The sequence below is a fragment of the Procambarus clarkii genome, chromosome 38 (assembly GCF_040958095.1).
Source record: "Procambarus clarkii isolate CNS0578487 chromosome 38, FALCON_Pclarkii_2.0, whole genome shotgun sequence".
NCBI lineage: Eukaryota > Metazoa > Arthropoda > Malacostraca > Decapoda > Cambaridae > Procambarus > Procambarus clarkii.
This window is the reverse complement of record NC_091187.1, coordinates 26,195,194-26,210,487: the sequence shown is the minus strand read 5'-3', so window position 1 is coordinate 26,210,487 and position 15,294 is coordinate 26,195,194. Positions and strand designations below refer to the sequence as shown.

The 15,294-nt window shown below is 40.9% G+C and overlaps 1 protein-coding gene across 1 annotated transcript in view; it reads left to right on the top strand.

Moving 5' to 3' along the window:
• LOC123771972 (retinol dehydrogenase 11) overlaps positions 1 to 15,294 on the top strand; it is a 138,669-nt gene that overhangs the window by 101,837 nt on the left and 21,538 nt on the right. The window contains exons 7-8 of the mRNA XM_069337895.1: positions 8,765 to 8,880; positions 9,155 to 9,244. Coding sequence (XP_069193996.1) covers positions 8,765 to 8,880; positions 9,155 to 9,244 — 206 coding nt within the window. The remainder of the gene's footprint in view (positions 1 to 8,764; positions 8,881 to 9,154; positions 9,245 to 15,294) is intronic.

Sequence of the window (15,294 nt, the reverse complement as noted above, 5' to 3'; positions counted from 1 at the left end):
GCTTGTTCACATTTCTGTTCCTCACGTGTTGCCCCAAAGAATGAGGTGATTTGGTAAAATGCTGTGCCCAAGATTACTATCCGAGTGCCGGCGGTGGGGTGGTTCAAATAGCCTCGGCTATCACCTCATTATGTCCGGTCGTGATGGTCAAGTGGATTAAGGCGTCTTGTACATACCAGTTGCGTTGCTTCTGGGAGTATGGGTTCGAGTCACTTCTGGGGTGTGAGTTTTCAGTTGCATATTGTCCTGGGGACCATTCAGGCTTGTTCGCATTTGTGTTCCTCACGTGTGCCCCAAAGAATGAGGTGATTTGGTAAAATGCTATGCCCAAGATTACTATCCGAGTGCCGGCGGTGGGGTGGTTCAAATAGCCTCGGCTATCACCTCATTATGTCCGGTCGTGATGGTCAAGTGGATTAAGGCGTCTTGTACATACCAGTTGCGTTGCTTCTGGGAGTATGGGTTCGAGTCACTTCTGGGGTGTGAGTTTTCAGTTGCATATTGTCCTGGGGACCATTCAGGCTTGTTCGCATTTGTGTTCCTCACGTGTGCCCCAAAGAATGAGGTGATTTGGTAAAATGCTATGCCCAAGATTACTATCCGAGTGCCGGCGGTGGGGTGGTTCAAATAGCCTCGGCTATCACCTCATTATGTCCGGTCGTGATGGTCAAGTGGATTAAGGCGTCTTGTACATACCAGTTGCGTTGCTTCTGGGAGTATGGGTTCGAGTCACTTCTGGGGTGTGAGTTTTCAGTTATATATATATATATATAGGACCCGAGGCTATGGGTCCCCATTCTTCTAGCCAGAGGTGGAAGAATGGGGAAGAGGTGGAAGAATAACTCGCACCCCAAAAGTGACTCGAACCCATACTCCCAGGAGCAACGCAACTGGTAACTACAGGGGTGTGAGTTTTCATTCGCATATAGTCCTGGGGACCATTCAGGCTTGTTCGCATTTGTGTTCCTCACGTGTGCCCCAAAGAATGAGGTGATTTGGTGAAATGCTATGCCCAAGATTACCATCCGAGTTGCCATCGGGGAAGTGGCTCAAATAGCCTCGGCTATCACTTCCTTTTGACGGCCGTAATGGTCAAGTGGATTAAGGCGCCCTGTAGTTACCAGTTGCATTGCTCCTGGGAGTATGGGTTCGAGTCACTTCTGGGATGTGAGTTTTCATTCGCATATAGTCCTGGGGACTATTCAGGCTTGTTCGCATTTGTGTTCCTCAGTGTGCCCCAAAGAATGAGGTGATTTGGTGAAATGCTATGCCCAAGATTACCATCCGAGTTGCCGTCGGGGAAGTGGCTCAAATAGCCTCGGCTATCACTTCCTTTTGACGGCCGTGATGGTCAAGTGGATTAAGGCGCCCTGTAGTTACCAGTTGCGTTGCTCCTGGGAGTATGGGTTCGAGTCACTTCTGGGGTGTGAGTTTTCATTCGCATATAGTCCTGGGGACCATTCAGGCTTGTTCGCATATATATATATATATATATATATATATATATATATATATATATATATATATATATATATATATATATATATATATATATATATATATATGCGAACAAGCCTGAATGGTCCCCAGGACATATGCAACTGAAAACTCACACCCCAGAAGTGACTCGAACCCATACTCCCAGAAGCAACGCATCTGGTATGTACAAGACGCCTTAATCCACTTGACCATCACGACCGGACATAATGAGGTGATAGCCGAGGCTATATGAACCACCCCACCGCCGGCACTCGGATAGTTATCTTGGGCATAGCATTTTACCAAATCACCTCATTCTTTGGGGCACACGTGAGGAACACAAATGCGAACAAGCCTGAATGGTCCCCAGGACATATGCAACTGAAAACTCACACCCCAGAAGTGACTCGAACCCATACTCCCAGAAGCAACGCATCTGGTATGTACAAGACGCCTTAATCCACTTGACCATCACGACCGGACATAATGAGGTGATAGCCGAGGCTATATGAACCACCCCACCGCCGGCACTCGGATAGTTATCTTGGGCATAGCATTTTACCAAATCACCTCATTCTTTGGGGCACACGTGAGGAACACAAATGCGAACAAGCCTGAATGGTCCCCAGGACATATGCAACTGAAAACTCACACCCCAGAAGTGACTCGAACCCATACTCCCAGAAGCAACGCATCTGGTATGTACAAGACGCCTTAATCCACTTGACCATCACGACCGGACATAATGAGGTGATAGCCGAGGCTATATGAACCACCCCACCGCCGGCACTCGGATAGTTATCTTGGGCATAGCATTTTACCAAATCACCTCATTCTTTGGGGCACACGTGAGGAACACAAATGCGAACAAGCCTGAATGGTCCCCAGGACATATGCAACTGAAAACTCACACCCCAGAAGTGACTCGAACCCATACTCCCAGAAGCAACGCATCTGGTATGTACAAGACGCCTTAATCCACTTGACCATCACGACCGGACATAATGAGGTGATAGCCGAGGCTATATGAACCACCCCACCGCCGGCACTCGGATAGTTATCTTGGGCATAGCATTTTACCAAATCACCTCATTCTTTGGGGCACACGTGAGGAACACAAATGCGAACAAGCCTGAATGGTCCCCAGGACATATGCAACTGAAAACTCACACCCCAGAAGTGACTCGAACCCATACTCCCAGAAGCAACGCATCTGGTATGTACAAGACGCCTTAATCCACTTGACCATCACGACCGGACATAATGAGGTGATAGCCGAGGCTATATGAACCACCCCACCGCCGGCACTCGGATAGTTATCTTGGGCATAGCATTTTACCAAATCACCTCATTCTTTGGGGCACACGTGAGGAACACAAATGCGAACAAGCCTGAATGGTCCCCAGGACATATGCAACTGAAAACTCACACCCCAGAAGTGACTCGAACCCATACTCCCAGAAGCAACGCATCTGGTATGTACAAGACGCCTTAATCCACTTGACCATCACGACCGGACATAATGAGGTGATAGCCGAGGCTATATGAACCACCCCACCGCCGGCACTCGGATAGTTATCTTGGGCATAGCATTTTACCAAATCACCTCATTCTTTGGGGCACACGTGAGGAACACAAATGCGAACAAGCCTGAATGGTCCCCAGGACATATGCAACTGAAAACTCACACCCCAGAAGTGACTCGAACCCATACTCCCAGAAGCAACGCATCTGGTATGTACAAGACGCCTTAATCCACTTGACCATCACGACCGGACATAATGAGGTGATAGCCGAGGCTATATGAACCACCCCACCGCCGGCACTCGGATAGTTATCTTGGGCATAGCATTTTACCAAATCACCTCATTCTTTGGGGCACACGTGAGGAACACAAATGCGAACAAGCCTGAATGGTCCCCAGGACATATGCAACTGAAAACTCACACCCCAGAAGTGACTCGAACCCATACTCCCAGAAGCAACGCATCTGGTATGTACAAGACGCCTTAATCCACTTGACCATCACGACCGGACATAATGAGGTGATAGCCGAGGCTATATGAACCACCCCACCGCCGGCACTCGGATAGTTATCTTGGGCATAGCATTTTACCAAATCACCTCATTCTTTGGGGCACACGTGAGGAACACAAATGCGAACAAGCCTGAATGGTCCCCAGGACATATGCAACTGAAAACTCACACCCCAGAAGTGACTCGAACCCATACTCCCATACTCCATTATGTCCGGTCGTGATGGTCAAGTGGATTAAGGCGTCTTGTACATACCAGATGCGTTGCTTCTGGGAGTATGGGTTCGAGTCACTTCTGGGGTGTGAGTTTTCAGTTGCATATGTCCTGGGGACCATTCAGGCTTGTTCGCATTTGTGTTCCTCACGTGTGCCCCAAAGAATGAGGTGATTTGGTAAAATGCTATGCCCAAGATAACTATCCGAGTGCCGGCGGTGGGGTGGTTCATATAGCCTCGGCTATCACCTCATTATGTCCGGTCGTGATGGTCAAGTGGATTAAGGCGTCTTGTACATACCAGATGCGTTGCTTCTGGGAGTATGGGTTCGAGTCACTTCTGGGGTGTGAGTTTTCAGTTGCATATGTCCTGGGGACCATTCAGGCTTGTTCGCATTTGTGTTCCTCACGTGTGCCCCAAAGAATGAGGTGATTTGGTAAAATGCTATGCCCAAGATAACTATCCGAGTGCCGGCGGTGGGGTGGTTCATATAGCCTCGGCTATCACCTCATTATGTCCGGTCGTGATGGTCAAGTGGATTAAGGCGTCTTGTACATACCAGATGCGTTGCTTCTGGGAGTATGGGTTCGAGTCACTTCTGGGGTGTGAGTTTTCAGTTGCATATGTCCTGGGGACCATTCAGGCTTGTTCGCATTTGTGTTCCTCACGTGTGCCCCAAAGAATGAGGTGATTTGGTAAAATGCTATGCCCAAGATAACTATCCGAGTGCCGGCGGTGGGGTGGTTCATATAGCCTCGGCTATCACCTCATTATGTCCGGTCGTGATGGTCAAGTGGATTAAGGCGTCTTGTACATACCAGATGCGTTGCTTCTGGGAGTATGGGTTCGAGTCACTTCTGGGGTGTGAGTTTTCAGTGATATATATATATATGTCGTACCTAGTAGCCAGAACGCACTTCTCAGCCTACTATGCAAGGCCCAATTTGCCTAATAAGCCAAGTTTTCATGAATTAATTGTTTTTCGACTACCTAACCTACCTAACCTAACTTTTTCGGCTACCTAACCTAACCTAACCTATAAAGATAGGTTAGGTTAGGTTAGGTAGGGTTGGTTAGGTTCGGTCATATATCTACGTTAATTTTAACTCCAATAAAAAAAATTGACCTCATACATAATGAAAAGGGTAGTTTTATCATTTCATAAGAAAAAAATTAGAGAAAATATATTATTCAGGAAAACTTGGCTTATTAGGCAAATCGGGCCTTGCATAGTAGGCCGAGAAGTGCGTTCTGGCTACTAGGTACGACATATATATATATATATATATATATATATATATATATATATATATATATATATATATATATATATATATATATATATATATATATATATATATATGTATTAGTATATTTTGGTAGCAGTCTTTCCTGTAGACATATATTATTAAATATGACCGAAAAAGTAAGATTAATAATTCTAACACGAATTTTCTCTATCTTTCGTACATTTCTTTTCACTGTTGGTGGTAATTCACAAATCAATTCTCCAAAATTCATTTTTATTTCTAGTCTGACGCGACACTTGTGCGCGTTTCGTAAAACTTATTACATTTTCAAAGACTTTAGTTTACACATGCACAACTGAATAGAACTTACACATCTCCGATTTGTTTATATCTACATTTGAGTGAGGTGGCATTAATAGGGTATTAATTTCATCAACACAAGACAGCACACGAAACAATGGGTATTGAATGGAAGTGATTGTAGAAAGCCTATTGGTCCATATTTCTTGATGCTTCTATATTGGAGCGGAGTCTTGAGGTGGGTAGAATATAGTTGTCCATTAATTGGCTGTTGATTGCTGGTGTTGACTTTTTAATGTGTAGTGCCTCGCAAACGTCAAGCCGCCTGCTATCGCTGTATCTATCGATGATTTCTGTGTTGTTTACTAGGATTTCTCTGGCGATGGTTTGGTTGTGGGAAGAGATTATATGTTCCTTAATGGAGCCCTGTTGCTTATGCATCGTTAAACGCCTAGAAAGAAATGTTGTTGTCTTGCCTATATACTGGGTTTTTTGGAGCTTACAGTCCCCAAGAGGGCATTTGAAGGCATAGACGACGTTGGTCTCTTTTAAAGCGTTCTGCTTTGTGTCTGGAGAGTTTCTCATGAGTAGGCTGGCCGTTTTTCTGGTTTTATAGTAAATCGTCAGTTGTATCCTCTGATTTTTGTCTGTAGGGATAACGTTTCTATTAACAATATCTTTCAGGACCCTTTCCTCCGTTTTATGAGCTTGGAAAAGAAGTTCCTGTAAAATAGTCTAATAGGGGGTATAGGTGTTGTGTTAGTTGTCTCTTCAGAGGTTGCATGGCGTTTCACTTTCTTTCTTAAGATGTCTTCGACGAAACCATTGGAGAAGCCGTTGTTGACTAGGACCTGCCTTACCCTACAGAGTTCTTCGTCGACTTGCTTCCATTCTGAGCTGTGGCTGAGAGCACGAATTGCCATAGGTCCTCCATATAACGTTGAGTAAGGCAGGTCCTAGTCAACAACGGCTTCTCCAATGGTTTCGTCGAAGACATCATAAGAAGGAAAGTGAAAAGCCATGCAACCTCTGAAGAGACAACTAACACAACACCTATACCCCCTATTAGACTATTTTACAGGAACTTCTTTTCCACAGCTCATAAAACGGAGGAAAGGGTCCTGAAAGATATTGTTAATAGGAACGTTATCCCTACAGACAAAAATCAGAGGATACAACTGACGATTTACTATAAAACCAGAAAAACGGCCAGCCTACTCATGAGAAACTCTCCAGACACAAAGCAGAACGCTTTAAAAGAGACCAACGACGTCTATGCCTTCAAATGCCCTCTTGGGGATTGTAAGCTCCAAAAAACCCAGTATATAGGCAAGACAACAACATCTCTTTCTAGGCGTTTAACGATGCATAAGCAACAGGGCTCCATTAAGGAACATATAATCTCTTCCCACAACCAAAACATCGGCAGAGAAATCCTAGTAAACAACACAGAAATCATCGATAGATACAGCGATAGCAGGCGGCTTGACGTTTGCGAGGCACTACACATCAAGAAGTCAACACCAGCAATCAACAGCCAATTATTGCACAACTATATTCTACCCACCTCAAGACTCCGCTCCAATATAGAAGCATCAAGAAATATGGACCAATAGGCTTTCTACAAACACTTCTATTCAATATCCATTGTTTCGTGTTCTGTCTTGTGTTGATGAAATTAATATCCTATTAATACTCTGGTTCTGTCTTGTGTTGATGAAATTAATACCCTATTAATACCACATCTTGTTCTGTCTTGTGTTAATGCCACATCACCCCTTCCACCTCACTCAAATGTAGATATAAAATCGGAGATGCGTAAGTTCTATTCAGTTGTGTATTTGTGAACTAAAGTCTTTGAAAATGTAATAAGTTTTACGAAACGCGCTCGTGTCGCGTCAGACTAGAAATAAAAATGAATTTTGGAGAATTAATTTTTGATTTACCTCCAACAGTGAAGCGAAATGTATGAAAGATTGAGAAAATTCGTGTTAGAATTATTAATCTTACTTTTTCGGTCATATTTAATTATATATATATATATATATATATATATATATATATATATATATATATATATATATATATATATATATATATATATATATATATATAAACTGTGGCTCAGCAACGCATGTGCGTTGCTGAGCCACAGCATCCTTTCCCTGTCTCCCAGCCCTCCCTCATCCCCTCGTCTTCCTACCCATTCCTCATTCCCACGTCCCCTCGTCCTCCTAACCATCCCCCCCACACCACCATCTCCTCGTCTTCCCTACCATTACCCACTCCCGTCCCCTTGTCCTCCCCACCATCTCCCACTCCCGTCCCCTTGTCCTTCCCACCATTCCCCACTCCCTACTCCGATGCATTTCCAAATGATCTGATGTTCCCATCAGAAAATTGGGAACATCAAATCATCTGATGTTCCCCTCACTGAAATATATGAAAAACAGTAAAAAAAAAGAAATGAAATAATGAAAAATGAAAAAATAAACTATACTCATGAAATGAACGGAATTGTAAACAACACACTTCAATTCCAATGCAATGTCGCACAAAATTTTTAAATAAAAATGTAAATAAATCAAAATCTATGAAAATTCAATTTTTCAATGAAATCGGGAACTTTGAAATGGAATCGTAACATATGTAGTATATCACGTGTTGCTCTTACGTGCAACAGATGGCGCTGTTTAAAAAAAAGAATGTTTTTACCTGTCACAGGTGTGGCAACTATACTTATACTTACGAAATGAATGGTAAGGTAAACCACACAGCTCAATTCCTATGCAATGTCACACAAAATAATTAAATCAAATTGAAAATAAATAAAAATCTATGAATATTAAATTTATCAATGCAATCAGAAACACTGAAATGTAATCATAACATATTTAGTATAAAGTGTGTTGCTATTACGTGCAACAGATGGCGCTGTTTTTTTTAAATACATGTTTTTTACCTGTCACAGTTGTGGCATCTAAATAGTAGGTATATAAAAAACGCATATATGTGTATGGTACGTTGAGTCAAAATGTCAAAGCAATCAGTGAAAAACTTTCAGAGATTACAGCAGATGTTGCTCTTACATCCAACAGATGGCGCTGTTTAAAAAAAAAGCATGTTTTTTCCTGTCACAGGTGATGCACGTATATAGTAGGTATATAAAAAACATACGCCTTATTCGAATGCAACGTTGTATCAAAATTTCAAATCAATCAGCAAAAACGTTTCGAAGATTTCCCTCACATGAAAAACGCACTAAAAGCAGTTTTTCAAACAAGTATTTTTTTTCCCATCATAGACGTAACATCTGAATAGCATGTATATAAAATCCTGCTCGGATGCGAATGAAACGTTGTATGATAATTTCAAAGCAATCGTTGAAGAACTTTCGGAGATTAGCGATTTTGAACAAACGAACATTTCCATTTTTATTTATATAGATATATATAATATTTATTTAATGGTGTATTATTTGCAGGTGTGACGACCAACAGTGTACACCCAGGGGCCGTGTACACTGAGATACTGTGGAAGACAAGCCACAAGAACATACTCACCTACCTGTTTGGCTTTTTCTTCTGGCTGATGGCTAAAGTATTATTTGTATTTAATTGTATAAATGTTGTACATAAGTGACGGATGATGTCAAATAATGTACAAATTGTGCTGTTTGTTATAATTATTGATGTTGGAAATGTATTATAAATTCCACACAAAATCAGCAGTGTGGTATAGAGCAATGCACTCCATAACCCTTGTTCGGTGCCACCTGAATACTGCAGTAAGCATTATGCTCAGGAAGCTAACTACATTATCTTGCTCTAAATGGTTCCTGGATGAGCAGTTAATCAGAGACCCAATATTGCAGGATGAGAAGCTAGGTGCCCAGACTCTGATCTACCTGTCAGTGTCAGAGGAAGTGGACAGTGTCAGTGGGAAGTACTTCGTTGATTGTAAGGTGAGTTGACCCCCGATTTGCATCCGTTTATTACTGTAACTGACAGCCGTAGTATTTATATATTCCCGTTTTCTTAAAAAAAATGTATTATCTGATATCCATTATCCATAAGATATACAGAACATCTGAGAATACATCTTGTGTTCAGAACAAGTATAACTGTGTTGTACCTTTTGTATTTCTTTACTCTTGATAGTAATGAGCTGAGAATTTCCCAGTCATTTGTTGAAGTAATATTAGAGACCTCAATTCCATCAACGATGAAGCAGATCTGTGCAACATGTTAGCTGATCTGTGCAACATTGTATCCATTTTTGCAGGAGATTCCAGTCATGTTGTGGTCACTGTTTTTGTGGAGTTGATATTCGAGACCGCTGGGAGCATAGGTTAGAACCTACTGTTAGAAAGCTTAAGAACATAAGAACAAAGGTAACCGCAGAAGGCCTATTGGCCCATACGAGGCAGCTCCTATCTATAACCACCCAGTCCCACTTATATACATGTCCAACCCGCGCTTGAAACAATCGAGGGACCCCACCTCCACCACGTTGCGCGGTAATTGGTTCCACAAATCAACAACCCTGTTACCGAACCAGCGTTTACCCAAGTCTTTCCTAAATCTAAACTTATCCAATTTATACCCATTGTTTCGTGTTCTGTCTTGTGTTGATACTTTTAATACCCTAAGAACATAAGAACATAAGAACAAAGGCAACTGCAGAAGGCCTGTTGGCCCATACGAGGCAGCTCCTATTCTATAACCACCCAATCCCACTCATATACTTGTCCAACCCGTGCTTGAAACAATCGAGGGACCCCACCTCCACAATGTTACGCGGCAATTGGTTCCACAAATCAACAACCCTGTTACTGAACCAGTATTTACCCAAGTCTTTCCTAAATCTAAACTTATCCAATTTATACCCATTGTTTCGTGTTCTGTCCTGTGTTGATACTTTTAATACCCTATTAATATCCCCCCGGTTATGTCCATTCATCCACTTGTAAACCTCTATCATGTCACCCCTAACTCTTCGCCTTTCCAGTGAATGCAACTTAAGCTTTGTTAATCTTTCTTCATATGAAAGATTTCTAATTTGGGGAATTAACTTAGTCATCCTCCGCTGGACACGTTCAAGTGAATTTATATCCATTCTATAATATGGTGACCAAAACTGAACTGCATAATCTAAATGGGGCCTAACTAGAGCAAGATATAGCTTGAGAACCACACCAGGTGTCTTGTTACTAACGCTGCGATTAATAAATCCAAGTGTCCGATTTGCCTTATTACGAACATTTATGCATTGATCCTTTTGTTTTAAATTCTTACTAATCATAACTCCCAGATCCCTTTCGCAATCCGACTTCGCAATCACAACACCATCTAGCTCGTATCTTGTAACTCTATCATCATTACCTAACCTCAGAACTTTACATTTATCAGCATTAAACTGCATCTGCCAATCCTTTGACCATTTCAAAACCCTATCTAGATCAACTTGAAGTGATAGTGAGTCCTCCTCCGAATTAATTTCCCTACCGATTTTCGTATCATCGGCAAATTTGCAAATGTTGCTACTCAAACCTGAATCTAAATCATTTAAATATATTATAAACAACAGAGGTCCCAGGACAGAGCCTTGAGGCACTCCACTTACAACATTTTCCCACTCTGACTTGATTCCATTTATACTAACTCTCTGTTTCCTTTGGTATAGCCATGCCCTAATCCAGCTTAATATAGCACCCCCAATACCATGAGACTCTATCTTTTTAATCAGTCTTTCATGTGGCACTGTATCAAAAGCTTTGCTAAAGTCAAGGTATACAACATCGCAATCCTTACCACTATCAACTGCCTCAACAATGCTAGAATAAAAAGATAACAAATTTGTTAAACATGAACGGCCATTTATAAAACCATGTTGCGACTCAATTATTAATTTATGTTTTTCAAGATGAAGACGAATTTTATTTGCTATTATAGATTCGAGTAACTTTCCCACAATAGACGTTAGGCTAATTGGTCGATAGTTAGACGCAAGTGATCTATCTCCTTTCTTAAAAACTGGTATCACATTAGGAACTTTCCAAAACTCTGGCACTCTGCCTATCTCTATTGATTTATTAAATATGGTTGACAGTGGGTCACAAAGCTCCTCTTTGCATTCTTTAAGCACCCTGGCAAACACTTCATCCGGCCCTGGGGATTTGTTTGGTTTGAGTTTTACTATTTGTTTAAGAACATCCTCCCTGGTAACTGCTAAACTCGTCAACCTGTCCTCGTCCCTACCCACATAGACTTGTTCGGCTGAAGGCATATTGTTAAGTTCCTCTTTAGTAAATACAGATACAAAATATTTATTAAAAATACTACTCATCTCTTCATCACTATCTGTTATTTGACCTGTCTCAGTTTTTAATGGACCTATCCTTTCCCTAGTCTTGGTACGATATAACTGAAAAAACCCTTTAGGATTTGTCTTTGCTTGCCCTGCTATGCGAACTTCATAGTTTCTTTTTGCTTTCCTTATCTCTTTTTTAACATTTCTAACCAGTTGTACGAATTCCTGTTCTAAAGTGACCTCCCCATTTTTAATCCTTTTGTACCAAGCTCTCTTTTTACCTATAAGGTTCTTCAAATTCTTTGTTATCCACTTTGGGTCATTAGTATTCGATCTATTCAATTTGTATGGTATACTACGTTCCTGTGCTTTGTTTAGAATATTCTTAAATAAGTTATATATTGAATCCACATCGAAATCCCCATTTAAGTCACCTATCGCTGGGTTCATGTCTCGCTCCAAGACCGGCCCCCACCCCATACCCAAGACTTTCCAATCAATTTGACCCAAAAAATTTCTTAGGCTATTAAAATCAGCTTTTCGAAAATCTGGCACTTTAACAGAATTTTCTCCTACTGGTCTATTCCATTCTATGCTAAATCTGATTTCTTTGTGATCACTGCTCCCTAGCTCACTCCCTATTTCGATGTCATTAATTTGCGTTTCCCTGTTAGTTAACACTAAATCTAAAATATTATTTTCCCGTGTTGGTTCCTTAATGTGTTGCGTAAGAAAGCAATCGTCAATTAATTCTAGAAAATCTTCTGCTTCACTATTCCCTGTTTTGTTCAACCAGTTTATTCCGCTAAAATTAAAGTCACCCATGACATAAATACTGTTAGATCTAGATGCTCTAGATATTTCATCCCATAGATGCTTTGCTTCCATTCTGTCTAAATTTGGTGGCCTATATATTACTCCTATTATAATATTATTAGCTTTTTCGTTTAATTCAATCCAAATAGTTTCTGTGTGTGGCTCTGTTTTGATTCCCTCTTTGAGACTACATTTCAAATTGTCCCTAACATATATGGCTACTCCACCTCCTCGTCTAATATATCTATCTGTGTGAAATAGTTTAAATCCATATATTTGATATTCAGCTAATAGTTCTCTATTTTCTACATTCATCCACGTTTCGGTAAGTGCAATAATATCTATTCTTTCTGTGCAGACAAGAGCATTTAATTCGTTAATTTTATTTCTTAGACTTCTACTGTTAGTGTAATATACCCTAAGTGAATTGTTATTTTGCGGACCTTCTCTTTCCCTGATCGTTTTGCCAATTCCTTTCTCCCACAAACACATACTTTTATTACCTCCTTCCTCCAAATCAATTCCCATACCTCTATCTACTAACAGTTTAAACCCAAACAAACACCTCTAACCACTTCTTCTAACGAGTTCGCAACAGCAACAACCCCAGCTCTCGATAGATGCACCCCATCACGAGCATACATTTCATTTCTTCCATAGAAGTGTTCCCAGTTGTCTATGAAAGATATTGCATTTGATTTGCAATATCTTTCCAGCCGGCAATTGACACCAAGTGCCCTCGATATCCATTCATTTCCCACTCCCTTTCTTGGAAGAATGCCACATATGATCGGGATTCCTCCCTTGCTCCTAACTAACTCTATGGCTGTTTTATACCTCTGAATCAGTTCCTCACTCCTGACTCGACCAACATCATTTCCTCCCACGCTAATGCAAATAATGGGATTGTTCCCATTACCAGCCATAATATCATTCATGTTGTTTATAATATCACCAATGCCAGCTCCGGGATAGCAAACCCTTAACCTGTTCCCCCTATCTCTAGCACAAAACGTTCTATCCAAATACCTTATCTGGGAATCTCCCACAACTAATGTTTGCTTAGGTACTTCCTTTACTTTCTGAGGGGCCTGCGCTTCCTTTCTCTTCGTTGCTTTCCCTTTTGCGCGATCCACAGTCTCTCCACAGCACTCGTCCTCCAAAACGTCAAATGAATTAGAAGTTGCTATGGCGTTTGAAGGCGGCTTTATCAAAGTCTTCTTAAGGCCCCTGTCTTTCACAACTCTCCAAGACGAGGTCCCTTTACTACTGGTAAAGGGACCTCGTCTTGGAGGTCCCTATTAATATCTCCTTTGTTATGTCCATTCATCCACTTGTAAACCTCTATCATGTCACCCCTAACTCTTCGCCTTTCCAGTGAATGCAATTTAAGTTTTATTAATCTTTCTTCATATGAAAGACTTCTAATTTGGGGAATAAACTTTGTCATCCTATGCTGGACACGTGCAAGTGAATTTATATCCATTCTATAGTACGGCGACCAAAACTGAACTGCATAATCTAAATGGGGCCTAACCAGAGCAAGATATAGCTTGAGAACCACACCAGGTGTCTTGTTACCAACGCTGCGATTAATAAATCCCAGTGTCCTATTTGCCTTATTACGAACATTCATGCATTGATCCTTTTGTTTTAAATTCTTACTTATCATAACTCCCAGATCCCTTTCGCGATTCGACTTCGCAATCTCAACACCATCTAGCTCGTATTTTGTAACTCTATCATTATTACCCAGCCTCAAAACTCTACATTTATCAGCATTAAACTGCATCTGCCAATCTTTTGACCATTCTAAAACCCTATTTAGATCAACTTGAAGTGATAGCGAGTCTTCTTTCGTGTTGATTTCCCTACCGATTTTTGTATCATCGGCAAATTTGCAGATGTTGCTACTCAAGCCTGAATCTAAATCATTTATATATATTAGAAACAACAGAGGTCCCAGGACAGAGCCCTTAGGCACTCCACTTACAACATTCTCCCACCCTGACTTAACCCCATTTATACTAACTCTCTGTTTCCTTTGGAATAGCCATGCCCTAATCCAACTTAATATAGCACCTCCAATACCATGAGCCTCTAATTTTTTAATCAGTCTTTCATGTGGCACTGTATCAAAAGCTTTGCTAAAGTCAAGGTACACGACATCACAATCCTTACCACTATCAACTGCCTCAACTATGCTGGAATAAAAAGATAGGAAATTTGTTAAACATGAACGGCCATTTGTAAAACCATGTTGCGACTTATTTATTAATTTGTGTTTTTCAAGATGAAGACGAATTTTATTTGCAATTATCGATTCAAGTAACTTTCCCACAATAGACGTTAGGCTAATTGGTCTATAGTTTGATGCAAGTGATCTGTCTCCTTCCTTAAAAATTGGTATCACATTAGCAACTTTCCATAACTCTGGCACTCTGCCTAACTCTATTGATTTATTAAATATGGTAGACAGTGGGTCGCAAAGCTCCTCTTTGCATTCTTTAAGCATCCTGGCAAACACTTCATCCGGCCCTGGGGATTTGTTTGGTTTGAGTTTAACTATTTGTTTAATTACATCCTCCCTGGTAACTGCTATTCTAGTCAACCTGTCCTCGTCCCCGCCCATATAGACTTGTTCGGCTGAAGGCATATTGTTAAGTTCCTCTTTAGTAAATACAGATATAAAATATTGATTAAAAATACTACTCATCTCTTCATCATTATCTGTTATTTGACCTGTCTCAGTTTTTAATGGACCTATCCTTTCCCTAATCTTTGTCCGGTATAACTGGAAAAACCCTTTAGGATTTGTCTTTGCTTGCTCTGCTATGCGAACTTCATAGTTTCTTTTTGCTTTCCTTATCTCTTTTTTAGTATTTC